At 41.1% G+C, this 23,324-nt stretch overlaps 1 protein-coding gene across 4 annotated transcripts; it reads left to right on the forward strand.

Annotated features, from left to right (window-relative positions):
- The first annotated feature begins 1,438 nt into the window (after positions 1-1,438).
- Positions 1,439-22,873, forward strand: ZNF583 (zinc finger protein 583). Of its 4 annotated transcripts, XM_070387044.1 has the most exons (6): positions 1,458-1,577; positions 2,764-2,943; positions 3,107-3,192; positions 8,330-8,456; positions 8,724-8,819; positions 13,515-22,869. In XM_070387044.1, the coding sequence occupies exons 3-6, from the start codon at positions 3,184-3,186 to the stop codon at positions 14,972-14,974; spliced, it is 1,692 nt and encodes a 563-aa protein (XP_070243145.1). In that variant the 5' UTR covers positions 1,458-1,577; positions 2,764-2,943; positions 3,107-3,183; the 3' UTR covers positions 14,975-22,869. The 4 variants fall into 4 exon arrangements, with proteins under 4 accessions (XP_070243146.1, XP_070243144.1, XP_070243145.1 ...); XM_070387045.1 differs by lacking the exon at positions 2,764-2,943 and having other exon boundaries at positions 1,439-1,577; positions 8,330-8,446; positions 13,515-22,872; XM_070387043.1 differs by lacking the exon at positions 2,764-2,943 and having other exon boundaries at positions 1,439-1,577.
- Positions 22,874-23,324: the final 451 nt, after the last annotated feature.

Raw genomic sequence — 23,324 nt, forward strand, 5'->3', positions numbered from 1 at the left:
GGGCATTCAAGATTCTTCATACATCTGTGAAATGTGGGAAAGGCTGCAAAACCTGCATGTTTACTGATACGTCTTAACTTGCATGTTTGCACTGTTTCAGAAAGCCAGAGGTTAGGTACAGTCGGAATTTCAACGTTAAAACACAAAACCAACTAGTTTTTGTGGATTGTGTTCCTTTTACTTTTTTATATATAGGAACAGCTTTCCAATAGTGCAATGTAGTTGTAACAGATTAATTCCCCCTTTAAGAAAAACAAAGCCCCAGAAATACAGGTTGCTTCAGTATCACACAATTAGTTTTATAATTTCAAACAAATGTATTTATTTCTCTACTTTTAACCATGTTGTTTATATTCAACATGTTATTACTATATACAGTGTTTCAATATCTTTGTAAATATAACATTTGCATTTTGTACATTTCTTCCATATAAACATTTCCAGGTTTTTGTCATTGGTTCCTTTGATGAGAAGTTACTCTGAAGCTCCATATCCTATAACGCGATTTCAGAAAAGGTGAGGCATGACTGGACGAGAGCTAGGAGTTTATTAAACATTTTCAGACACACGCTGAATAGGAACAAGAGGGTGTTAAAGAACCAAGTACTGAAAGAATGGCCTTGTGCTCTGCTTTTCTTTATAACGTGTATCAATTCCCAGTATTTATCAGTATCTGTTTTCCTATTAAATTTCTCCCACACTGGAACCTCAGCTCCGCGGATGGCGATTTTGGCACGTTCCTAGTTGTCCCCAGCGCCTGCAACAGTGCTCGGCGAACTGTGCTGTCCTTGGTGGCTCACTCCTGTCAGACTCTAGCCCGCCAGGCTCCTCTGTCCATGGGATTCTCCAGGGAACAACACTGGAGTGGGTTGCCACGTCCTCCTCCAGGAGATCTTCCGGACCCAGGGAAGGAACCCAGGTCTTCCGCATTTGCAGGCGGATTCTTTACCACTGAGCCATGTGGAAAGCCCTGCTTGGCACACAGTAGCCCCTCAGTAAGTGGCAAATGAAAGGCTCGGGAGGACAGAGGGGCTACAGGAAGAGCCCCGAGCCCCGGCGCTCTCCGTGGCCCGCACACCCGCCCCGCCGTCTGCGGTACCCCAGCGCCGGCTCGGAGCCCCACCTGCGGCGCCCGCACGGACGCGGCCACGGCGCGTGCGCCCCACAGCCCCGCCGCCACGCGCGCCCAGCGTTTCTGGACGCCTCGGCGATGCGAGCGAGGTGCGCCTGCGCAGTTCACGCCGGCCATCCAGGTCTAGGCGGACTCGGCGGCCGGGCCATGGGTCCGCCGGCCTGAGGGCTGGGCCGGGTCGGCTCTGGGTCGGAAGGCCGGGCCTGCGGGAGCGCGGCAGAGACGACCCGAGGGGACGAAGCCGGAAGTTGCCCGCGCCTGGGGCCGGCAGTCCCGGCATGCTCCGCGCCGCCCCGGGACCGGTACAGGACTCCAGCTCCCGGCGGCCCCCGCGGCCGGCGCCGGCTGCCCGCCCGGGCGCCGCGGCCCCTTTGTGAGACCGCCGCTCGCGGCGAGATCGAGTCCCCGCCCCGGCCGCGGGCTGCTCGGCGCCGGGCGAGGAGAGGTGAGGCGTCCTGCGCGGCGCGTGGGCAGGCCGGCCGGCGGGCGGGTGGGCGGCTGAGGGCGTCGGGGCCGGTGGGAGCCGGGGGCAGGGTGTGCGTGACCGTGTGTGGGCAGAGCGAGCGTGTCACTGCGTGTGAACCGAGTCTGGCCGTGTGTGACAGCCCGTGACAGCGCCCCTGTGTGCGTGACCTTGCGCGTGGGAGTGCGCGCGGCCGTGTGTGAAGAGAGTTTAAGGACGCGAGAGACAGCGTCGTGCCCGTGCGTCCCCGCAGGCTGCGCCCGGGGAGCCGCCAGCACGAGGGGCGGTGGGGCGTGTGTGTGAGTGTGTGTGCGCCGGGGCCCCGGGACTGGGGGCTCTGTGTAGTGGGGCAGACGCGAGATGGAGGAAGACAGATGGAGTTCACGGAAGAAAGAGAGCTGGGGAGGACACGGCCTCGGGCCCGGCGGGCAGAGCCCTGAGCGCCGGCCTTGACCTCCTCCGGCACCGAAGGTCCTTCCACTGCCGCTGTACTCGCCAAGGCGGGGGAGTTCGTGGACAGTAACTCGTAACTTAGGGAGTTGCGGTGACAGTTTCTGCATGTCCCTGCACCTGCACACCCTCCCCACCCCCCGAGGAAATTTCTTAGAAAAGTTGAGCGAATGGTTTTCCGGTGTGTTTTATAAGCCAGGACCAGAAGCAGGAAGTCCTCTTTGGTCCAGGGTCCTCCAGCCCTGTGCGGGCTACCCTGTGTAAAGATGCTTTCTCTGAGGCATTCACTTTGTAGCTTTTTAATCTCATCTTTGTAGAAAGGGTGGGGACACATTTCCCTTCAATGTCATCCTCTAGTGAAGAGACTAAGGAGGCAGATCTGGATCCCGGTTGGGCTCAGCTGCTTGAGCATGAAGCCTTGGATAATTTCACTGATGAATACCCTTACTTGTGAAGGGGGACATACCCCTTACTTGGCAGTGCCACTCTGAAGGGTGCTGTTATTCTTATAAACGAGGAGCTATCTTATGCACAGAGAGTTTATGTTGCATATTGAGATCTAAAGCACGTGGGAGATTTAAATGGAGTATGAGCGTGTTAAATTGCTTAAGTCATGTAGGACTCTTTGGGAGCCCATGGACTGTAGCCCACCAGGCTCCTCTGTCCTTGGGATTCTCCAGGCAAGAATACTGAAGTGGGTTGCCGTTTCCTTCTCCAGGGATCTTCCTGACCCAGGGATCAAAGTGTCTCCTATGTCTCCTGCATTGTTAGGCGGGTTCTTTACCACTCGAACCACCTGGGAAGCCCTTAAGTGGAGTATGATCTCTAAAGATACTGAGTCACTATGTTGAACACTTGAAACTAATGTAACACTATAGATCAACTGTACTTAAAGCAGGTAGGTGGAAGGATTTAGATAGCAAAGACCAATTGAGTGACACCTCTTCTTTACTTCTGTGGTGGGGAGAAGGGCAGCCAGAAGGAAAGGAGACTTTCTCGGCTGACAATGCTGAGAGCTTTGGGCAGGCCTGGCATTTTATGTTTTCTTCCTCCCTCTCCAGCTGTGTTTTCTCTGAACACTGCTCAGAGAGGAGCCAGAAGGAGGAGGGCAGAAGAGCTGTCATAATTTCTTAAAGCCATGTCCGAGGTAAGGAAATATTTCTTCTCTTAATGCCTTGTTTTTTCAGATTTTACATGGACATTTTGCTTTTCTTCTGAAATTCCCCACTCTACTGAAGTTCCATTCATTCAGTGACCTGGTCCTCATGTTTTCCAATCTGGTGAAAGGAGATTCCCCCCCACCCCCCACCACCCGCAAAGCGCAGCGAGCTTCCTTTTTTTTCCCCTCTCAGATAGAATTTTCATCTTCTATTCAAGAAACAGTTTAGCACTTGCTGTGGGTGAGGTGTTCAGTTGGGAGGTCTTAAGAGGCCAAAATACACTCCTTGGTGGAATATGAAAATCTTCGCTGGAGGGACTTGATTCATTGAGGTCAAAGTGGGTGTTAGATGTGATCAACAGTTTTGAGCTTTTCCACGGACCTGAGTTTGACAGTAGACAGGGACTGCTGGGGAAGTCTTAGCTGTGGTACAGGACAGGGTCTCTTGCTCAGGGTGGTTTTGAGGAGTGGGATTTGCTGTGTCTTGAGTATTAAAGAGTGGGTCAGCTAGGCAGGAGTTTTCTTCAGGCACTGGGTGAGCATTAATGAGTAGGACTCCATGGGAGTAATGAGATATCCTGAGTTAGCATCAGGCGACAGACCGAATATTCAGCATCATTCTGTGAAGGTTAGTAGAGTTAATATGGAAAACTGCAGGACATTTTTTGAAAAAGGAGACTGATAGGAGGGAATATTGGATATACATTAAAAACTGGCTGCTTACATCTGTAATAACAAAATCAGTAAATAATATAGAATGGGGGCCAGAGAAGCAAAAAGATGAGCACATAACGTCCAGAAACAAGTACAGGTACAAAGGGAGAATACTTACTCACCCACTGAGCATATAGTTATTAAAGACTTGCTGTATGTTAAGTGCTGGCAACACTGTGCTTAAAAAAATAGATACTGTCTTCAGGGAATTTACTACTAGTTTATTATATGATAGTGTAATGATATTTTAAATCAGAGGAGAAGGGCTGGATGTTCACTTGAAATTTTTTTCTTCCTCATACTTTGAGGCTAAAAACATTCTCTAGATTAAATACAAAAAATAAAACCACAAACTGCTACATCTTTGTCTTGTTTTATATCACACAGAGCAGCACTGTGACGATTGGTGGCAGAGATGCTTTGTTTGCACGGCCCAGCACCGTGGCAGCTAGCCACGTGTACGGACTTGTGTGACTGAAGGACTGAATTTTAAAACGTTAATTGATTTAAATAACCACATGTGGCTACGAGCTAGTCTATTTAGACACCAGAGTTCTAGGTTCATAAAATGATAAAGCCAGAAAGAAAATTATGAGTAACCTGGTTTTCTGAGACACTGTTTTCCGAATGAGGAAAAAGAGGCCAAGGAAGGAGTGAAGTGCAGACGTCACTGTTGGTGACTGTCAGAGGCAGCAGGCTGTACTCCTGAGGGTCAGCACTGGATGCCGTGAGAAGGGTGGCAGGACAGTGAAGGGCTCCTGGGGGCAGAGTGCTCGGGGTCCTGGAGCACGTCACTTCTCCACGGAATGAGGTCCTGTGTCCTTCCCTTGCTTCTCACGTCCCACACAGCCCAGCTCCCGGCGCTCAGACCTCATTTCCTCCCGTCTTCACTGCTGTCTGCTCCAGTCACGCTGGTCGGCTTGCTGTCCCTCAAACGTTCCAAGCTCCTCTCTATTTCTGAACGTTTGCATTTGCTCCTTCCTCATCTGTTAACTCTCTTCCCCTAGAGGATGGCCTGGCTAGCTCTCCCACTTTATGTAGACTGTTGTTCAAATCTCAGCTCATTTTTAAGATTTTATCTTTATCTTACATGAAAGTGAAAGTTAGTCACTCAGTCGTGTCTGGCTCTTTGTGACCCCATGGACTGTAGCCCGGGAGAAGGGAATGGCAACCCACTCCAGTGTTCTTGCCTGGAGAATCCCGTGGACAGAGGAGCTGGTGGGCTGCCGTCTATGGGGTCACACAGAGTTGGACACGACTGAAGCGACTTAGCAGGAGTAGGAGCAGGACTGTAGCCTGCCAGGCTCCTCTGTCCACGGGATTCTCCAGGCAAGAACACTGGAGTGGGTTGCCTTTTCCTTCTCCAGGGGATCTTCCCAACCCAGGGATTGAACTCGTGTCTCCTATATTGGCCACCTGGGAAGCCTCTTATAAAACAGTATATGTTTTATTTTTTCTCTATTCTCACAGACAGGCTATTTATTACTCTTTTAGTGGCCACTTTAGGATAATATGTATCCGTTACTTCTTACTGTAATGATCATCTTTCTTCCCTCTGTAATCTTCCTTCTGTAGTTGGTACTTTTGCTACTTTCTCAACAAGGTAACTCCCCTATATCATCAGTAGCAGATGTTATATTTAGTTATTGTTTCGGGGCTCTGAGTTTCTTCCTGTGCTACAGTGCTTCCATTTTCCTTTTATTTTTCATTTTGTTCCATTTTCCTTCTACCTGAAAAACTTATTAGTATTTCTTTGACTACAGGTCAAAACTTCAGTCCCAACCTGATTTTTTTTTTTTTTTTTTTTCATTACGTCCTTTTCTGACTAGGCCAGAATAGTGTAATTTAAACTTTTTTCTGATGTTAAGTTGGGAAATCCTAGTCTTAATGGAGAGAAGAACTTTTAGGAATATATTTTAAGACAACAACTAGAGACCTTTGTAACATCATAGTGAAAAATTAAGACTGACATAATTGAAAATAATCAAGGGGTTAGTAAATCAGATATGGCTGATTTACATTATGTATTGATAATAATATGCATCTAACAAGAGTGATGTTATCAGTAAATGAATACGTAATCATAGATATGTCTGTGTAAGGGAACGTGAACAAATACATACTGTGCATTTTGACTGCTTATAGGAGATAGGTAGATGTTGGGGGTTAGGACTTCTGAGTTTTTAACTTAGAAAGGGGAAAAAAACACTGGGTAGAAATACCAGGCGCTATTTTCTTTCTTTCAAAAAATTTTTTTTATTCTACATAATCTTGCCATCAGAGTAGCCTAGGCTGCAAGTTTTTCCCTTTCAAGTCTTTGAACGCATCTTTCCAGTCCCTTCTGTCCTGCAGTGTTTCTGTAGAGAAGTCACCTGAGAGCCACATGGGGGTGTCCTTGTAACTAACTCTCTGTTCTTCTCTTGCTGCTGTGAGAATCCTGTCTTTCACTTTCGTATTTGTGGGAGAAGGTGGGCTTCATGTCTTGCTACTCTGCCATCTTGATGGCTCTCTCCAGACATTATTTCCTGGGCTTCTTTAATAAGGTGACAAAATGGTATAAGATTCCTGTTTTATAGAATCAAAATAAAGACATTTGAAAAGTATTCAGATCTCATCGGGTAAGAGGAAAATGATCGTCGGGTCATCAAAACCCAGAATCCATGTGTGTGTGTGCAAGTAAAAAACATAAGAACTTTACCTGGCACAACCTGCCTGGCCTCTACTACAGAAAACATGGTGTGTGGAACACTTTTTTTTGCACACAGTTTTAAAGAGTGTATTGAAGTGGTTGAATTTTAATAGAATTTATGATTGATGGTGCCCAGTCCTATCTAGCACAAGTTTCATCTTTTAAACCCAACCCGTGTTGCCTTCCTTGAAGCCTTCACCCACTTCCCAGATTTCCCTTTGTTAAGAAGTGGTTTTTGAGGTTGAAGCACGTAAGATAGAAGCTGAGAACGTAACTGATGTCTCGTGGTGTCCTTTCACTTCACTTGTAGCTTCCTTAACGTTTTTGTCCATTACTCAGACAGTTACTCATATACTGACTCATTTTTTTTCTTCCCATTAAAAATGTTTCCGTGTAGCATCCCTGATAGGCTTAAATGCATCTTCAGTAAGGGTATTACTACTCTGTCAGGAGGCACGTTAATAGGAGTGACATTCATATTTGACGACCCCTCCAGCCAGGACACATCCAGAACTTACCCCAATGGGGTCCTGGACGCTGATGCAGGGCGGGCGTCCCCTCCCTCCTGGACTGTGGGGAGGATGGCCGCCCGTGGGGCTCCTTGCAGCCGCTGTTCACCAGCCAGCGTGGAAGGATTCCAGTATCTGACAGGTCGGCTCGGCTGTTTGAGCGTGTGCCGTTGAGGGCAGCTGCGTGTCAGTTCAGCTTAAGGGTAGGTTTTGCTCTGAATGTGCCAAACCTGTAAAGCACGTACCAGATCATACAGCCAAAAAAAATTAAGTCTGGAGCAGACTTACATTAGGAAGAATCTGTATTTTCTTAATTTTGGGGAAGCAGACTAGGTCTCATTTCATGTTACAAAGATCCTTAATTTAACCATGGTATTTGAGAGCTATGTGGGAACATTTCAGCAACTCTTGTTCACACAACCCAGGTGTGCACAACTGGGTGTGTTTCTCTAGTGAGAGCTGTAGGTGTTTTGTGATGCACTGCATTATCACATTTGAAATGCTCCCTATTTAACTTAATAGTGGTTAAAATTACTATTACTTTGTCTTTTAGGGGGTATGGTAAGTTAACAACTGTCTTTAAAACGTAGTGATGTTATCAAGAGCTGTTATGTAATCTTTTGTTGTTCCTGATTGTTCTCTGTAATGGCATACATTTAAGTTATATTTTTGCAAAATCACCATAAAACTTCTTTACTGCTTTTATTACATTTCTATGTAATTTTAGAGTACCAATACAGTGAGCATCAAATATATTTTTATATATACCTAATTGATACAGCTGGAACACTGATCATTCAGTTGCATAATTTGGGAAAAAGCACATAAAAATTGACCCTAACCCCTGTTTCTGCCTCCTCCTCGAGGCCTTTTTTCACTGCTCCAGTCTGTCCTGATTTTCCACACTGAGAAATGCTCTAGCATGTAGTTTGAGTACTGAATTATTTCACATTTGATTGTTTACAGTGTTCTGTTCTTGCCAATTTTCACTTGTATCTTTTCTCCATCAGTACAGTCTCTGAAATTGTGTACTTTCCATGACAGAGTATCAAGACTAAGCACAGAGAAGTCATGTTGCACAGACCCCAAGATCCTGACAGAAAATTTCACTATATGCAGTATTTCTAAGAACACAGGCCATTTAACTTTTTAAACTATACTCATGTGAGGGTAAGAACACCAGTCGAGCAGGAACGTGTCTGTGTCATTTCAGGATCTGGTGACATTTAGGGACGTGGCTGTCAATTTCTCGCAAGAGGAGTGGGAATGGCTGAACCCTGCTCAGAGGAGTCTGTACAGGACGGTGATGCTGGACAACTACAGGAGCCTGGTATCGCTGGGTGAGGAGGTCTCCCTGTAAGGCGGAATCCGCACGGAGGCTGCTTTCCAGTGCCACGTTTGGGGAGCCTCTGCTGCACCTCACTACTGCTCCCCCAGATGAGTGTAGCTCTGTGGAGTTGGCAGCTTGGTTGGATGTTCATGCAGCTCCGTCTCCCCACCCCCAGAACTCGTCACCTTGCCCTCAGCTCCCTCCCCTTCCCAGTGACCAAGCAGCTTGATCTGACTGATGGGCCTGGCTAATGCCCCTTTTTATTTCTTGTGAGCAGGCGTTTCGGTTTCTAAGCCGGATGTGATCTCATTACTGGAGCAAGGAAAGGAGCCCTGGATGGTGAAGGAGGAGGGGCCGAGGGGAGCATGCCCTGGTGAGTGAGCAAGACCCAGGGCTGGAGAGACCCCTGCCAGGAAAAGCTCAGCTAGTCTGAAAAGTCCAGCTCCTAACTGATGCTTCCTGGGTAGCGTCAAAGGGCTCCAGGCCTGGGAAGAGACAGAGGTGTCTCTGGCCTGAGCTCCCCAACTAAACTCTCCTCGGATTCACTCTCTCACACAGTACTGTCCTCTCAGATAACCTCTTCCTGTTCTCTGGATCCAAATGTCACAGCGTCTCCTTGTCTTTGCTTTTCAGTTTTACACAAGTTGCTCCAATCCTGTGTTTAAACATCTAGATGCAGTAATGCATTTTTTTTTTCCTTTTCACTCATTCATTCCTTTTAGACTGATGGACTGATTCATTTATTTATTCACTTAATCTCTTACCAAGATTCAGGTTTCTACTTTGAGAAAATCATTCTATTAAATTTTTAGGATAATTCTGACGTTTATAAACCATAAAAGGAAAAATACTTCTGGTAGTATTTTCTTCAAGTCTGGGTAACTGGAAGGTGATAGCATTTAACAGAAACAAGTCAAAAGGAAGAACAGGTTTGTAGAAGAAAAGATGAATTTGACTTAGGACAGTAAGAGAATTATCTTATGGGAAGATTTCCTAGTGAAGAAGTGCAGCATACCACTGGAGGGAAGTGGAGGCTAGGAAAACAGTCTGATTAGATGTTAGTGTGAAGGAATGAGGTCAGCAGTCTTAAAGTTTGGAAGAAAAACTCTTTACCAGGGCCTCTGTAGGGAAGTAGACCTTTGATAGCTTTCTCAGTGTCCTCTGGTAAGTGGCCTCCTGATAGCTTCCTCCTTGGGTTAAATTATATAAATTTTAATTTTTCTAGATAGTTATCAGGTTTATTTCCATGAACCTGAGCATAATTGCTTACAATTCTTTTTGTTTTGTACTGTAGTATAAAATATCCTATTTTAATTTCTTATTTTATATAGCTAATTTTTTTTTTAGTTGTTAGGTTGCTACTCATGAATCAGTTTTGCTTATTTATTTTTAAATTCCAGCTTTTGGCTATATCTGTTAATATAAAATATAGCTTCATCATTCTCCCTTTTTCTAATTCTCTATTTTCTGTTTTTCTTTTTACTAATTCCTTAGATTTACTTTGTTTCTATTTGTTGGAAAATGCTGAAAAACTGAAAAAAGCTTAAACTATTATTGTCTCTTAATTCACTAATGAAATTATTAGAGGTTTTAATTTCTTAATATAGTTTCAGCTGTATTTGATATTTAGTGGTTTTATTTCCATTTCCTAGACAACTTTTCTTTTAATTCCCATTTACATAACAGTTTGTTTAACAGAAAGTTTTCTGGTTTTACTGTATTTTGATCAAATTGTTCTATCATATTTGATCAGGATAGCAGTTACTACTAATTCTATTTTCTAACGAGTTGAGGATTTTATATGACCTAATATATAGCTTTTTTTTTTTTAAACTATTCTATAGGTTCCAAGTTAGAGTATTTTCAGTGTAAATGCTTGTTACATGACTTTTACTTGATGTCACTAAAGTCTGTCTTTACTTAGTCTTTGTTTCCATCCATAATTTTTCTTAACTTTATAAGACAGTAAATTGCATTTATGTAAATTACAGTGTGATGAGTTCTGACAGCTGTCTACATCCATGAAACCATCACTGTAATGAAGACACAAAATGTTTCCATCACCCCAGAAGCTAGCTTGTGCCTTTTTGCAGTCCATTCTTCTCCACTCTGGCTCCAAACGAACCTTTGTTGTTTTAGATTAGTTTGCATTTAAACTAAATGGAATCATACTATTCGGTTTACTTCACCATCAAAATTTATTTTGAAAATCACACTGTTGCACGTGTGAGTGATTTACCCTTTTTGTTGCTGAGTGTCAGTCTAGCGTGCAGACGGTCCACACCTCTGTTTTGCCACTCACCTACTGATGCACCTTTGGGTTGTTTGCAGTGTGGGCAATATGAAGTGGTCACGTACAGGACTTTGTGGGGACATACATTTTCATTTCTCTTAGGTAAATATCTAAAAGTGGAGAAACGGGTGGGGGTTGTGGGAGGAAGGCTCAAGAGGGAGGGGATACATGCACACATGTAGTCGCACTTTGCTGTACAGCAGAAGCTAACACAACACAGGAAAGGGATTAAAAAAATTTTTTTAATACCAGCTTAAAAAAAAAGTAGAAAAACTGAGTCATATGACAGGAATATGTATCACTTTAGTTCTCCAAGTAGATGGTATTTTCATTCCCTTCAGCATTTGTAGTAGAGTTCGTGTGCTCCATATCCTCACCATATCTTCTGAAGTTATTTTTTATTTAAAATGATTTTATTGAAGTACAGCTGATTACAGTGCTGTGTTGATTTCTGCTGTACAGCAGAGCGGCTCAGGGGTCCGCACGTGTCGCTCCCTGTGCTCCACAGGGGGCCCGGTTTGCCATCCTGTATGACAGTCTGCAGCCCTAGTCCGAACTCCGGATCCTTCCCTCCCCAGCCCTCCTCCCCTTCGGCAACCAGTGTGTTCTCTGTATGAGTCTGTGGCTGTTTTTCAGATACACAGTTGCTCCAGTGCCCTTTTTTAAAAGACTTTCCCTTCCCCATTATATTGTCTTTTTGGTATCTTTGTTGAAAATCAGTTGACCATGTATGTGTGGGTTAAGTTCTGAACTCTGTTCTTTTCCATTGATCTATGTATGTCTGTCCTTTGACCAGTACCAGACTGTCCTGATTACTATAGCTTTATAGTAAATTTTGACACCAGTTGAATTTGTAAAATCACTTTGACTATTTTAATAGATCATTTGCATTTCCATATAAATTCTAGAATGAAGTTGAGCATTTCTACCTAAAAATCCTGCTGGGGTTTTGTTTGGGATTGTGTTGAATCTATGTATCAATTTAGAGGGAACTAATATCATTGTTTTATTATTGACATCCTAATATCATTGTTTTCCAATTCCTGAAATTTAGCCATTTTTTACAGTCTTAGTTCTATTAGCAGTATTTTGTCATATCCAGTGTAGTGGCTTCTTATAATTATTATATTTATATATCTATATAGAAAGAGATACAGTTTTATGGATATAAGATACATAATTTTTTAGATATAAGTTTTTTCCAGTAATGTGTGCATGTGTGATCAGTCGTCTCTGACTCTTTGCGACCCTATGGACTATACAGTCCATGGAATTCTCCAGGCCAGAATACTGGAGTGGAGAGCTGTTCACTTCTCCAGGGGATCTTCCCAACCCAGGGATTGAATCCAGGTCTCCTGCATTGCAGGCAGATTCTTTACCAGCTGAGCAACCAGGGAAACCATGAAAAGTAATGTTATCTGCAGATACAACTTTATTTCTTACTGAAATAGCTAGGATTTCTTGTACTGTTGAATAGCATTGGTTAAGAGCAAATATACTTGCTCTGTTCTCAATCTTAAGGGGAAATGTATTCACTCTTTCACCATTAAGTTGTTACAGATATTTCTTAGATGCCCTTATCAGCTTGAGGAAGTTCCTTTCTATTCCTACTTTGCTGAGAATTTTTATAATAAACATGTTAAATTTAGTGAAATACTTCTATACTGATTGACAACCATATGATTTCTATCTTTAATCTGTTAATGTGGTGAATTATACTGATTTTCATATATGAAACCAACCTTGCATTTGTGGGATGAACTCCATTTGGTCAGGATTATGCTTTCATATTTTCCTGGATTTTATTTGCTATAATTTTGTATCATTTTACATTTATGTTTCTGTGCTACATTGCTTTTGTAAATCATAATAGGAAGTCTGGTTTTACTACAGATAAGGTGAGAAACCACTGGAAAGTCTTGAACAGAGTAATAGGTGATTTGATTTAGGAGTGGAAAAGATAAGGCAAATAAAGGCCTATGGCAGATTAATAAAACCAACAATTTGAAACAAACTTATTTCAATATGAAGGCATCTTGGCTTGAGTATCAGCTGAAAATTTACACTTGGGTGGAACATATCACACAGAAAATGATAACTCAGGAAGACTATTTTCAGACTGCTAAAGTTTAACCATAGAGTTTTATATATCTAGCCTGTGGCAATTAATAGGGTTCCCTGGTGGCTCAAGACAGTAAAGAACCCGCCTGCAATGCAGGAGACGCAGGTTCAGTCCCGGGGTCGGGAAGATCACCTGGAAAAGGAAATGGCAACCCACTCCAGTATTCTTGCCTGGAGAATCTCATGGACAGAGGAGCCTGGTGGCCTACAGTCCATGGGGTAGCGAAGAGTTAGACACAACTGAGTGACTAACACTTTCATGGCAATTAATGACACCTGGTGTGTTTTGGGATGTGGGGATCTAATAGATTTTTTTTTTAGCCACATTGACATGAAGTTTTCTTTTTTAAAGCTAACGAACTTACCTTGAATGCAGGCTAACCTGAGGCGAGAGAGGAAGGGTGTTTGCAGACTTATATTTATATATATATAATGACTGTGATTTTCTGATGGGTTACCTTAATAGTTATGCATGAGGTATGTTCTTAATAAATTTTCCTACATTTTCATTCTTTATAATCTCATTGTTAGACTGCATTTAACAGCTATTACATTCTTGAACTTATGTATGTAGTTCATTTACCAGTTTGTGTTTTAGAAGTTCTTTTCTAATGCATAAATACAAAAGATGTTTGTTTTCTTGATATCTTGTAGGTTGGGAGTATACATTTAAAAATAAGGAATTTCCATCAAAGCAAGTTATTTATGAAGAATCATCCAAAGTAATGATGATGGGAAGAAGCCATCTTAGTTATAACCTCAACTGCTCCAGTTGGAGAGGAGACTGTAAAAGTAAGGACTGGTTTAAGAATCAGTTGGGAACTCAGGAGGTACATGCTAGTCAGCTGATTGTCACTCATAGAGAAATCCTAAATGAGGATCACAGTAATGAATATACTAAGTCCTGGCAAACTTTCCATCAGGATACAATCTTTGATATAAAGCAGAAACGTAATAAGCATGAGCCACAAAAGAGAAGTTACCAGAAGAAACCCATCGAAATGAAACGTAAGAAAGTCTATGTAGAAAAGAAACTCTTGAAGTGTAATGAATGTGAGAAGGTGTTCAACCAGAGCTCATCTCTCACTCTTCATCAGAGAATTCATACTGGAGAGAAGCCCTATGCATGTGTCGAATGTGGGAAAACTTTCAGTCAGAGTGCAAACCTAGCTCAACATAAGAGAATCCACACTGGAGAGAAACCCTATGAGTGTAAGGAATGCAGGAAAGCCTTCAGCCAGAATGCCCACCTTGCTCAACACCAGAGAGTTCACACTGGAGAGAAACCTTATCAGTGTAAAGAGTGTAAAAAGGCCTTCAGCCAGATTGCACACCTGACTCAACACCAGAGAGTTCATACTGGAGAGAGACCTTTTGAATGTATCGAGTGTGGAAAGGCCTTTAGTAATGGTTCATTTCTTGCTCAGCATCAGAGAATTCACACCGGAGAGAAACCTTATGTATGTCACGTGTGTGCGAAAGCCTTTAGCCATCGTGGATACCTAATTGTACATCAGAGGATTCATACAGGAGAGAGACCCTATGAATGTAAGGAATGTAGGAAAACCTTCAGCCAGTATGCACACCTTGCTCAACACCAGAGGGTTCATACTGGAGAGAAACCTTATGAATGTAAAGTATGTAGGAAAGCCTTCAGCCAGATCGCATACCTTGATCAGCATCAGAGGGTTCACACTGGAGAGAAACCCTATGAATGTATTGAATGTGGGAAGGCCTTTAGCAACAGTTCGTCACTTGCACAACATCAGAGAAGTCATACTGGAGAGAAACCTTACATGTGTAAGGAATGTAGGAAAACGTTTAGCCAGAATGCAGGCCTTGCTCAGCATCAGCGAATTCATACTGGAGAGAAACCTTATGAATGTAACATTTGTGGGAAAGCCTTTAGCTACAGTGGGTCTCTAACTCTACATCAGAGAATTCATACTGGAGAGAGACCCTATGAGTGTAAGGACTGCAGGAAATCTTTCAGGCAGCGAGCACACCTCGCTCATCATGAGAGAATCCACACTATGGAGTCATTCTTGACTCTTTCCTCCCCTTCAGCCTCTATGTCCAGTCAGCTGCCAAGACCTGTAGGTTTTATCTCCTAAATATGCCTTGAATCTGACTCCATTAATCCATTTCCATTCTATTAATGTTTGTCCAATACACAATAATCTATTTGACACAGACGATGGGAAGGGCTTTCTAACCCACCCCCCTGTATTTACCATTTCCTGTTAGTAATCCATATTGCAGTCAAACTTGTATTTCAAGAGTCTGACCATATCACTTCTTCATTAAAACCCTTCACTGGCATCCCATAGGGCTTAGGGCAAGGTGCACATTGCTCAAAATAGTCTAAAAGACCCCTGCCCCCCGTACCTTGTCCCACTTTACATTTCAGAGTCCCATTTCATGTGACCATCTCATTCCTGGGCTACTTATCAAAATTCAGAATTCATATTGCAGCAACAACTAGATCAGGGTTCCAGTTCTTACTGTTCCATTTTCTAGCCCTCTAGTTGTGGAGAAACATTTTGTCCCTTGTAAGCATCTTGTCTTTTTATTTCTATTACAGAAATAATAATGGTACTACCTCAAAAGTTAATGGGAGGATTAAATGAGATAATGCATGTAAATTGCTCAGCACAGTGCCTAGCATAATCAATAAACATTAATGTAAAATAAAAAGATAACTGTATACAAAGAAGACCTGATCATCTTAGCAGTGATTATTGGTGAAATAACAAAACAGCTCAAGACCCAGGAGACTAAAGACTTTTGAGTAGAAAGAGCAGCCCTTGTTCTGAAGCTGAGTGGAAAGGGCATCCAACACAGTAGAGTTAATGCTGGAGTTCATGATGATAGAGTTAAGATGGTTGCTTCTGTTTCAGTACAAACAAGGAAATATGATTTTGTTGATAAGAAAAATTAACTTCATTATATATTCAACACTTTTAAGAAACCAGGTGTTAAACATCAATTGTAATAAGTAAAATTTACTGAGATGTATTCGTCATTTACATTTAGACAAAGGCAATATAGTCCTCAAAAGACAGAAAACTTTAAAAGATCAATAACCAAAGAAGATTAGAAAACAAAATTTTACTCACGTTCCTAATTCCAGGTAGATGAATCATGTTAAATCCATGTCATTTAAATAGAAAAGGTGTTAGTTTCTAAGCTGTAATTCCAAGACCAGAGGGAAAAGAAATCAAAACTATAAGTCAAAACTCATAAACATGTTTGATTTGTGTGAAATTTAAAATAAGTACCTTTAGATGGGCATTTGTTTTCCACTTTTCCACAGTTCAAACTACTGCCTGTTGTCTTACATCTGACTTGTTTTACACTTTATTACTTCCTGACTCCTGAAGGCTTCGTGCAATCAGTGCTGGAACCAATTCTCATGTGACTATAAGTACAAAGAAAATGAATAAAGTTTAATGGAGGATGAGAAGAACAGACATTTTATCCTTCTGTAGGGGAAGATTCAGTATTATACAGATGTTAGTAAGCCCCAAATTAATCTATTGATTCTTTGTACCTAACAGAATCCTAAGAATTCAAGGCCTGAAACATCGTGTTTAGCAACACAAACACACAACAGACATACACATAAAGGAAACATATAATAAAGTGAAAGCTCACTGCAGTAGCTTAACAGTATTGGTACATGAGGTTCTGCTCAGCTATTTCTGTACAAAACAACTGTCTCATTCTTTCATCCAAATGCAAAACAGAGTCATTAGAGGATACCATACATCGTCATGGAAAACAATCTCCCTAAATACAACATGAGATCCAGAAACCACACACATGGATTCTTGACTATATAAAAACATTAATGAGCTTTTATATAGTCAAAGATAGTACAAAAGGTTTTTAAACATTAGAATTTGAAAACATTAGTAAAATATGTTTAACCTATGAGATTCATATCCTTAACATGTAAGTACTCCTCCAAATCATTTAGAAAATGACACCTCTTCCCTAATGGGTAAGGAGTGTAAAGAGATAACTGATGAAAATGCTAAGTACCGACTCTCAAAAGGATCAGAATACAAGCTAAACAAGTGAAGTACCATCTTTCAATACCGGATTGATAAAATTTGCACTGCAGAAGCACAGCAGAGGAGGTACTTCTGTGTACTGATGTAAAGGTGACTTGTCAATATCAGAATTTTCAAGGCTTTCTTTTGCAATTAAACACGAGTTTACCCTACCATATCCTATAACAGATAAAAGGTATCAGAAAAGAATCAAATTTTGTTAAAAACAAAAGGGAAAAAAGTGCTTATTCATGAAATGTAGCAGAAACAGCTGTGACTTGAAATGTCTGCCTGATGGATTTCACTAATGGCAAGTCAAGTCTGTCCAAAGGTCCCTAGAGAAGCTCATGCTCTAAGTTAGCTTGTGTAGAGGCTGGAGGTAACAATGACAAGACAGTTTATATGATTTTTTATGTGAAAGTTATGTTAGTATCCCTACCAAAGCTTTCCCATTGCACTCGTCTGTAAGTAAAGTAAATTGGATCCGTCTTTCACACCATTCAGAAAGATTAGTTCTAGGTGAATAAAATCCTAAATGTTAAAGTATTGGGAGAAAACATAATAGGATATGCCTATGACTTTGCTGTTGGATACATCTTCCTAAACTAGACAAAAATGAAAGCCACAAAGTAAAGATTAATGAACAACTTGATTGTATCAAAAGTTGTTCGGTCACTAAGTCTTGTCCAACTCTTTGCAATCCCATGGACTGCAGCATGCTTTTAAAAAGACAAAAGAAACAGAATGGGGAAAAGCTGTAATAAAATACTAAAGGAAGGATGTAAGAATACCTATAAGTAGGTAAAGGACAACCAAGGGAGAATAAAAATGAACAAAGGATAATAATGGATAAGTCAGAAGAAATGCAGACCGCTGACACTGAGTCCCCGCTTAGCCTTGCTAGTAGTAAGAGATGCAAATTTAAATAATCTAATTTTAAAAACCTGGCAGTTGTATAGAGAAATAACTACTCTTATCAGTACCACTTTGGAAGCAATGAAGTTGTTAAAACATTAACTAATCCCTTCAGAGGGCAGTATGGTTAGTACATGAAACTGAGAGCTACTTAAATTTCCATCAATACAGAAATACTGGCACTAGTTTAAAAGGATGGACTGGTAATATAAGGATTTGACTAAAAGGCACTGATTAAAAATTTGCAGATTAATAAGAGACTATATATTTAAAATACATTTCTAATACATTTCTATAACTGCAAATACACAGAAATAAGTCCTGAACAGACATATCCAATTTGTGTTTTGCGGAGGGACCTGGAATTGGACATTCTGGTCAAGAGGGTAGATTTATCATTATCTGTAATGTTTTAAATAAGAATGTTGTCATTAAAACTATGAAAAAATTCAGTGAACTTGTGGAGAACTACAGCAACTAGAATGAGAGTTGGTATCTTAAGTTGAAACCTTTCCTGGAATTTGGAGACTCTCATCATCTCTCCAGCCCTTCCCAGGCACACTGAAATCCCAGTAAATCACTTCATTCAGCGGAACAGATCTATAGTGAGAATAACCAAAGTCCTACTGTCTACCTAGATAGTGAGAATAACCAAAGTCCTACTGTCTACCTAGGAGAATCAAACAGTATCATTCTCAAATGTGAACAGACAGCTGAGGATCATCACAGATGATAGAAGAGTATCAGCATGATGAGGACTAAGAGACAGACTAAACCTGGAGCAGGTGAAGTTATAGAATGAGAATAAAAATGTACATTTGAGACTGGAATAGATGTTACACTTTTAAAGCAAATATGAGAAGCTACCAAAAAGAAGACAACTCCTAAAAAAAAAAAATTACTGTTATAAAAGAAAGTTTCAAAGAAAGTTGGGGAAATTCTTCCATTTCATAAATTTGGAAGAAAAAGGGACTTCGAAGTCTAGTAGAAGGCCCATCTAGTTAATATGAGTTCCACCACACATACACACACACACAAATAATTATAATAGAGAAAATAAGAATGTGTCAAATGATTAAGAATCTAAACTGAAGAAAGTTATGAATTCTCAGCTAGGAATAGCTCACTTGAATGTTGGGCAGGCTGAACTGGCAAAAACCATATTATAATAGAAAAAAATTTTAAAAAACACCCAGAAATATGCTTGTGGAATTCTGTAACACTAAAGAGGACACTATCCTAAAAGCTTTAAAAAAATGTGAATTTCTCCTAATAAAGAATAACGATCGAGATAGCATTAGCCTTCCCTCAGGTGAGCAATATTAGATTTGTAGAATACAGAACAGCAGCTTCCAACTTAGGACTTGAAACTGCTTTGAATCTAGAGGTTTACACTGGAACAGTAGCGAAACATGAGGCCAAATACTGATATTCTGTATATACAGTTTGCTTCAGTTTACTTCCACTTGTCTTTCAATAGGGCAGTGAATGATTAGCTTTAGCAAAATCTGGATGGAAAAGGGAAAAAACAGAATCTAACCTAGTAAAGTGGTGTTGAGGGTGACTAGGATGATCACTGTAAAAATCAGACCAAATTTCTGGTAGGCTAGATATCCAGGGAGTCAGTGAAGAGAAACTTCAGGGAGAAAGGAAGGGATGGGTTACATTAAATAGAAAACACAGAGTTTGAGGATTTCTGTAATATGGTGAAAACAAACATTTGTCAGAAGGACAGACAGACAATTATTGGCTTGGGGAAAAAACAAAGGAGAAGCCATACCAGATACCATGGTCCTAATATAAAGCAAGCCCCATAAAATGTGACATGACTTTGGAAACAGAATATGGGAAAAAAAATTTGAGTACTGGGATCGTAACACTGGACTTGTAGAGGAGGAAATGTAATCTTCAACAATGCTTGGCTCTGACTCTTACGAGAATATTTATACAGTGATAATGATCTAATGCTATTTTATTTCCAGCTTTAAAATAGACAAATCCCTTAAGTCTCTGTATATGTGTGCATGTATGTGTATAACAGACCCCATGGACTGGACTGTATCATCCATGGAATTCTCCAGGCCAGAATACTGGGGTGGGTAGCCTTTCCATTCTCCAGGGTATCTTCCCAACCCAGGGATCAAACCCAGGTCTCCTGCATTGCGGTGGATTCTTTACCAGCTGAGCCACAGGGAAGCCCCTTATTTCCAGCTTTAAAATAGACAAATCACTGAAGTCTATGTGTGTGTATGTATGTGTATATATTATATATATATACACACACACACCGTGTAATATCTATTTAATAACATAAAGGCAAAATACAGCTGATAGACTGGATGGTGGGAGGCTGACAGGGAAGTAAGTGCTTGAAGCAAGGATAAGGGGCAGTATGCTCATGGTATATGGAGAGGATTCAGGAGATCTGTCTAAAGTCGATAGAAGAAATGTAGGTTAGTTGTATTTGAAGTTAAAACACATCAGAGGAGCTATTATAAGCCACTTGGTGGGATGAATTAAATCCTTACCTTTCATGAAGACTCGGGGAGTATATAAAGTCAGTAAATTTACAAATAAAAGCAACTGTAATCAGGACTCTGATAGAAACCCAATTCAAATCAGGAAAAAGCTGATTTATTAGCTCCTATAAATGAAAGATGCAGAGCAGGTATGTCACAGCCTCAGGTACGCTGGACTTGGTGCTCAGGCTCCTCAGATTCGTAGCTCACAGCTGTGCTTTCACTCGTTTCATCTCTGGCAGGCGAAATCAGTAAGATAGTTGGAAAACTCCTAAATATTTGAATATAACTAGCTGCTGTCTATGGGGTCGCACAGAGTCGGACACAACTGACACGACTTAGCAGCAGCAGCACAATTTTTAGTAACCCACAGGTTAAAAGAAAAGGCAAAATAGAAAGCATTTTGGATTGAAACTTGTAACAGCATATCAAAATACATGGAAAGCAGCTGACACATTACTTAGAAAGAAACATCACTAAATTGTAAAATAAAGCTCTCAATGGCTTCAATCTCACCTTTATCAGATTAGAAGATGAAGAGCAATGAAATCCAAAGGTAGCATAATAATGGAAATAAAGAATAGAAATCAATAGGAAACAAATATAAAAGGTCAATAAACCCAGTATATCTTCACTCAGACAACATGAAAGAAAATATTCCAGTTACAAATACCTGGAATGACAGAGATGACATCACTACAGTTATTAAGCAGATGATAAGGGAATACTGTGAACCTTACGCCAAAAAATCTGACCACTTAGATAAAATGGAAAAACTTTCCCGAAAGATTCAAACTGCCAATCTTACTCAACCTCTTTATTGTTTCCTCCTTTGTCAGGTGCTTTTTATAAAGGAATAAATGTTTGATTTCTTGATATATCTGCCACAGCAATAGATCCAGTTTCCTATAGCAAATTTTATAACTTTCATGAAATAAATCCAAGGTTAACCTCACCTTTTAGGATCTTATTATAAATAATGAAGCATGCAAGGTAGATGAGCTTTTGTCTATTAGCAAAGATCATTAAAATCACAGACAAAAAGTGTCAACAGAAGAATTAACTATCTTGCAAAATTAACTTGTATTCCTGCTATCTTGCAAACACATTTGAAGAAATATAGGACTGGGGGCTTCCCTGGTGGCTCAGTAGTAAAGAATCCACCTGCAAATGCAGGAGACACAGGTTTGGTCCCTGATCCAGGAAGATCCCACATGAAGTCGAACAACTAAACCCGTGCGCCACAACTCCTGAGCCTGTGCTCTAAAGCCCGGGAGTCTCAACTATGAACTCATGCCCTAGAGCCCTTGCTCCACAGCAAGAGAAGCCGCCCCAATGAGAAACCCCACGCACCACAACTAGAGACTAGGCCCCGCTCACCGCAATCAGAGGAAAGTCCTGCAGCAACAAAGACTCAGCACATTCATAAATAAAATTATATAAAAATATAGATTTATTTTTAAAGTATAGGACTCATCTTATTTGAGAATCCCTTAGATTGAAAGGAGATCAAACTAGTCAATTCTAAAGGAAATCAGTCCTGAAATTCATTGAAAGGACTGATGCTGAAGCTGAAGCTCCACTACTTTGGTCACCTGATGGGAAGAGCTGACTCACTGGAAAAGACCCTGATGCTGGGAAAGACTGAAGGCAGGAGGAGAAGGGGACGACAGAGGATGAGATGGTTGGATGGCATCACCAACTCGATGGACAGGAGTTTGAGCAAACTCTGGGAATTGGTGATGGACAGCGAGGCCTGGCGTGCTGCAGTCCATGGGATGACAAAGAGTCAGACACGATTCAGTGACTGAACTGAACTGATAGGAAACAATTAAAAATGAGTGCACAATCTGCCTTGACTTTTCACAAAGAGCTCCTCATTCTCTTCTAAATGATTTAAAACTCATTCCATTTTTTGGCAATGTGGCAGAAGTACTGGGAATCAAACATAATGGGGCAGCAAGAGGTCAACTTGGCACAAGATCGTCAAGCCAACGTCCAAGGAAGTAGGTTCTGCTTCGTGAGGAGTCGGCGGCTGAGGGGAAGGTGGGCTTGGTCCTCGAGGTGGGGCAGCCTGAGGTTGGGGGAGACTGAGATGCAGGAGCAGTGGAGGCGTCTGCACTTTAAGAAGTTAAATAACACAAGTTCTTGAATTTAAAATCAGTTGGTAAATTCGGGGACTTTCTCATTTCTGATCTGTTACCTCTTGCCCAGATTGCCTGAATTTTTTTACATATGAGTCTGAGGAAAAACTGCCTGTTCTTTGGTTTTTGTTCTTTTTCTGCCTTCTATTGGGTTAACTAAGGATTTATTATTCCATTTTATTTGATTAATTGCTTACATCTCTTTAAAAAATGTTTTAGTGGCTACTCTTAAGGTTATAATCGACATCTCTAATTAACCAGAATATATCTTCAAGTAGCATTAACAAGGTATTACACGATGTTTCCTAATCTCTCCCATCCTTTGTTTCTGTATCTACACTTACACTGCTATAGCATACTGCTGTTGATGGCTGTCTTCCAGAAGTTTAGATAAGCCTAAAGTTAAGAAAAATTATCTTACCTTCATTTATTCCATTTCTAGATCTTTGTGCATATCCGAGTATATGCTATGTTTCACATCCCTTCTGCTTAAAGAACCTCATTTAACATTTCTTTTAGAGTAGGGTCTTCTGGCAATGTATTTTCTGTTTTTCTTTCTTTGAGAGTCATTTCTCTATCAATTCTGAAAAATATTTTTATGAAAAATTTCAGAGAGACAGTCCCCCCCTCCCCATTTTGTTCCTATGTAATGTCTTAACAAAATCTTTCCTGGTATTAAGCTTTATAGATTTATGTTCTGTTGTCATTATCCATTATTTATTCAGATATTTCTTATCAGTCATTTTCTCTGCTTCTTCTGGGATTCCACTATGTTATGTGTGGGGACAACAGATCTTTCCCCACAGCTCTTGGGCGATCTATTCTTTG

This window comes from Bos mutus, chromosome 18, assembly GCF_027580195.1.
Source record: "Bos mutus isolate GX-2022 chromosome 18, NWIPB_WYAK_1.1, whole genome shotgun sequence".
Lineage (NCBI taxonomy): Eukaryota > Metazoa > Chordata > Mammalia > Artiodactyla > Bovidae > Bos > Bos mutus.

What these genes read in the sequence shown, in the direction of transcription:
- ZNF583 (XM_070387042.1), top strand. Translation starts at nt 10,607, where the DNA reads ATGGAATCATACTATTCGGTTTACTTCACCATCAAAATTTATTTTGAA. An exon ending in TACATTTTCATTTCTCTTAG is followed by an intron (nt 10,842 to 13,514) that starts GTAAATATCTAA and finishes GATATCTTGTAG; the next exon opens with GTTGGGAGTATACATTTAAA.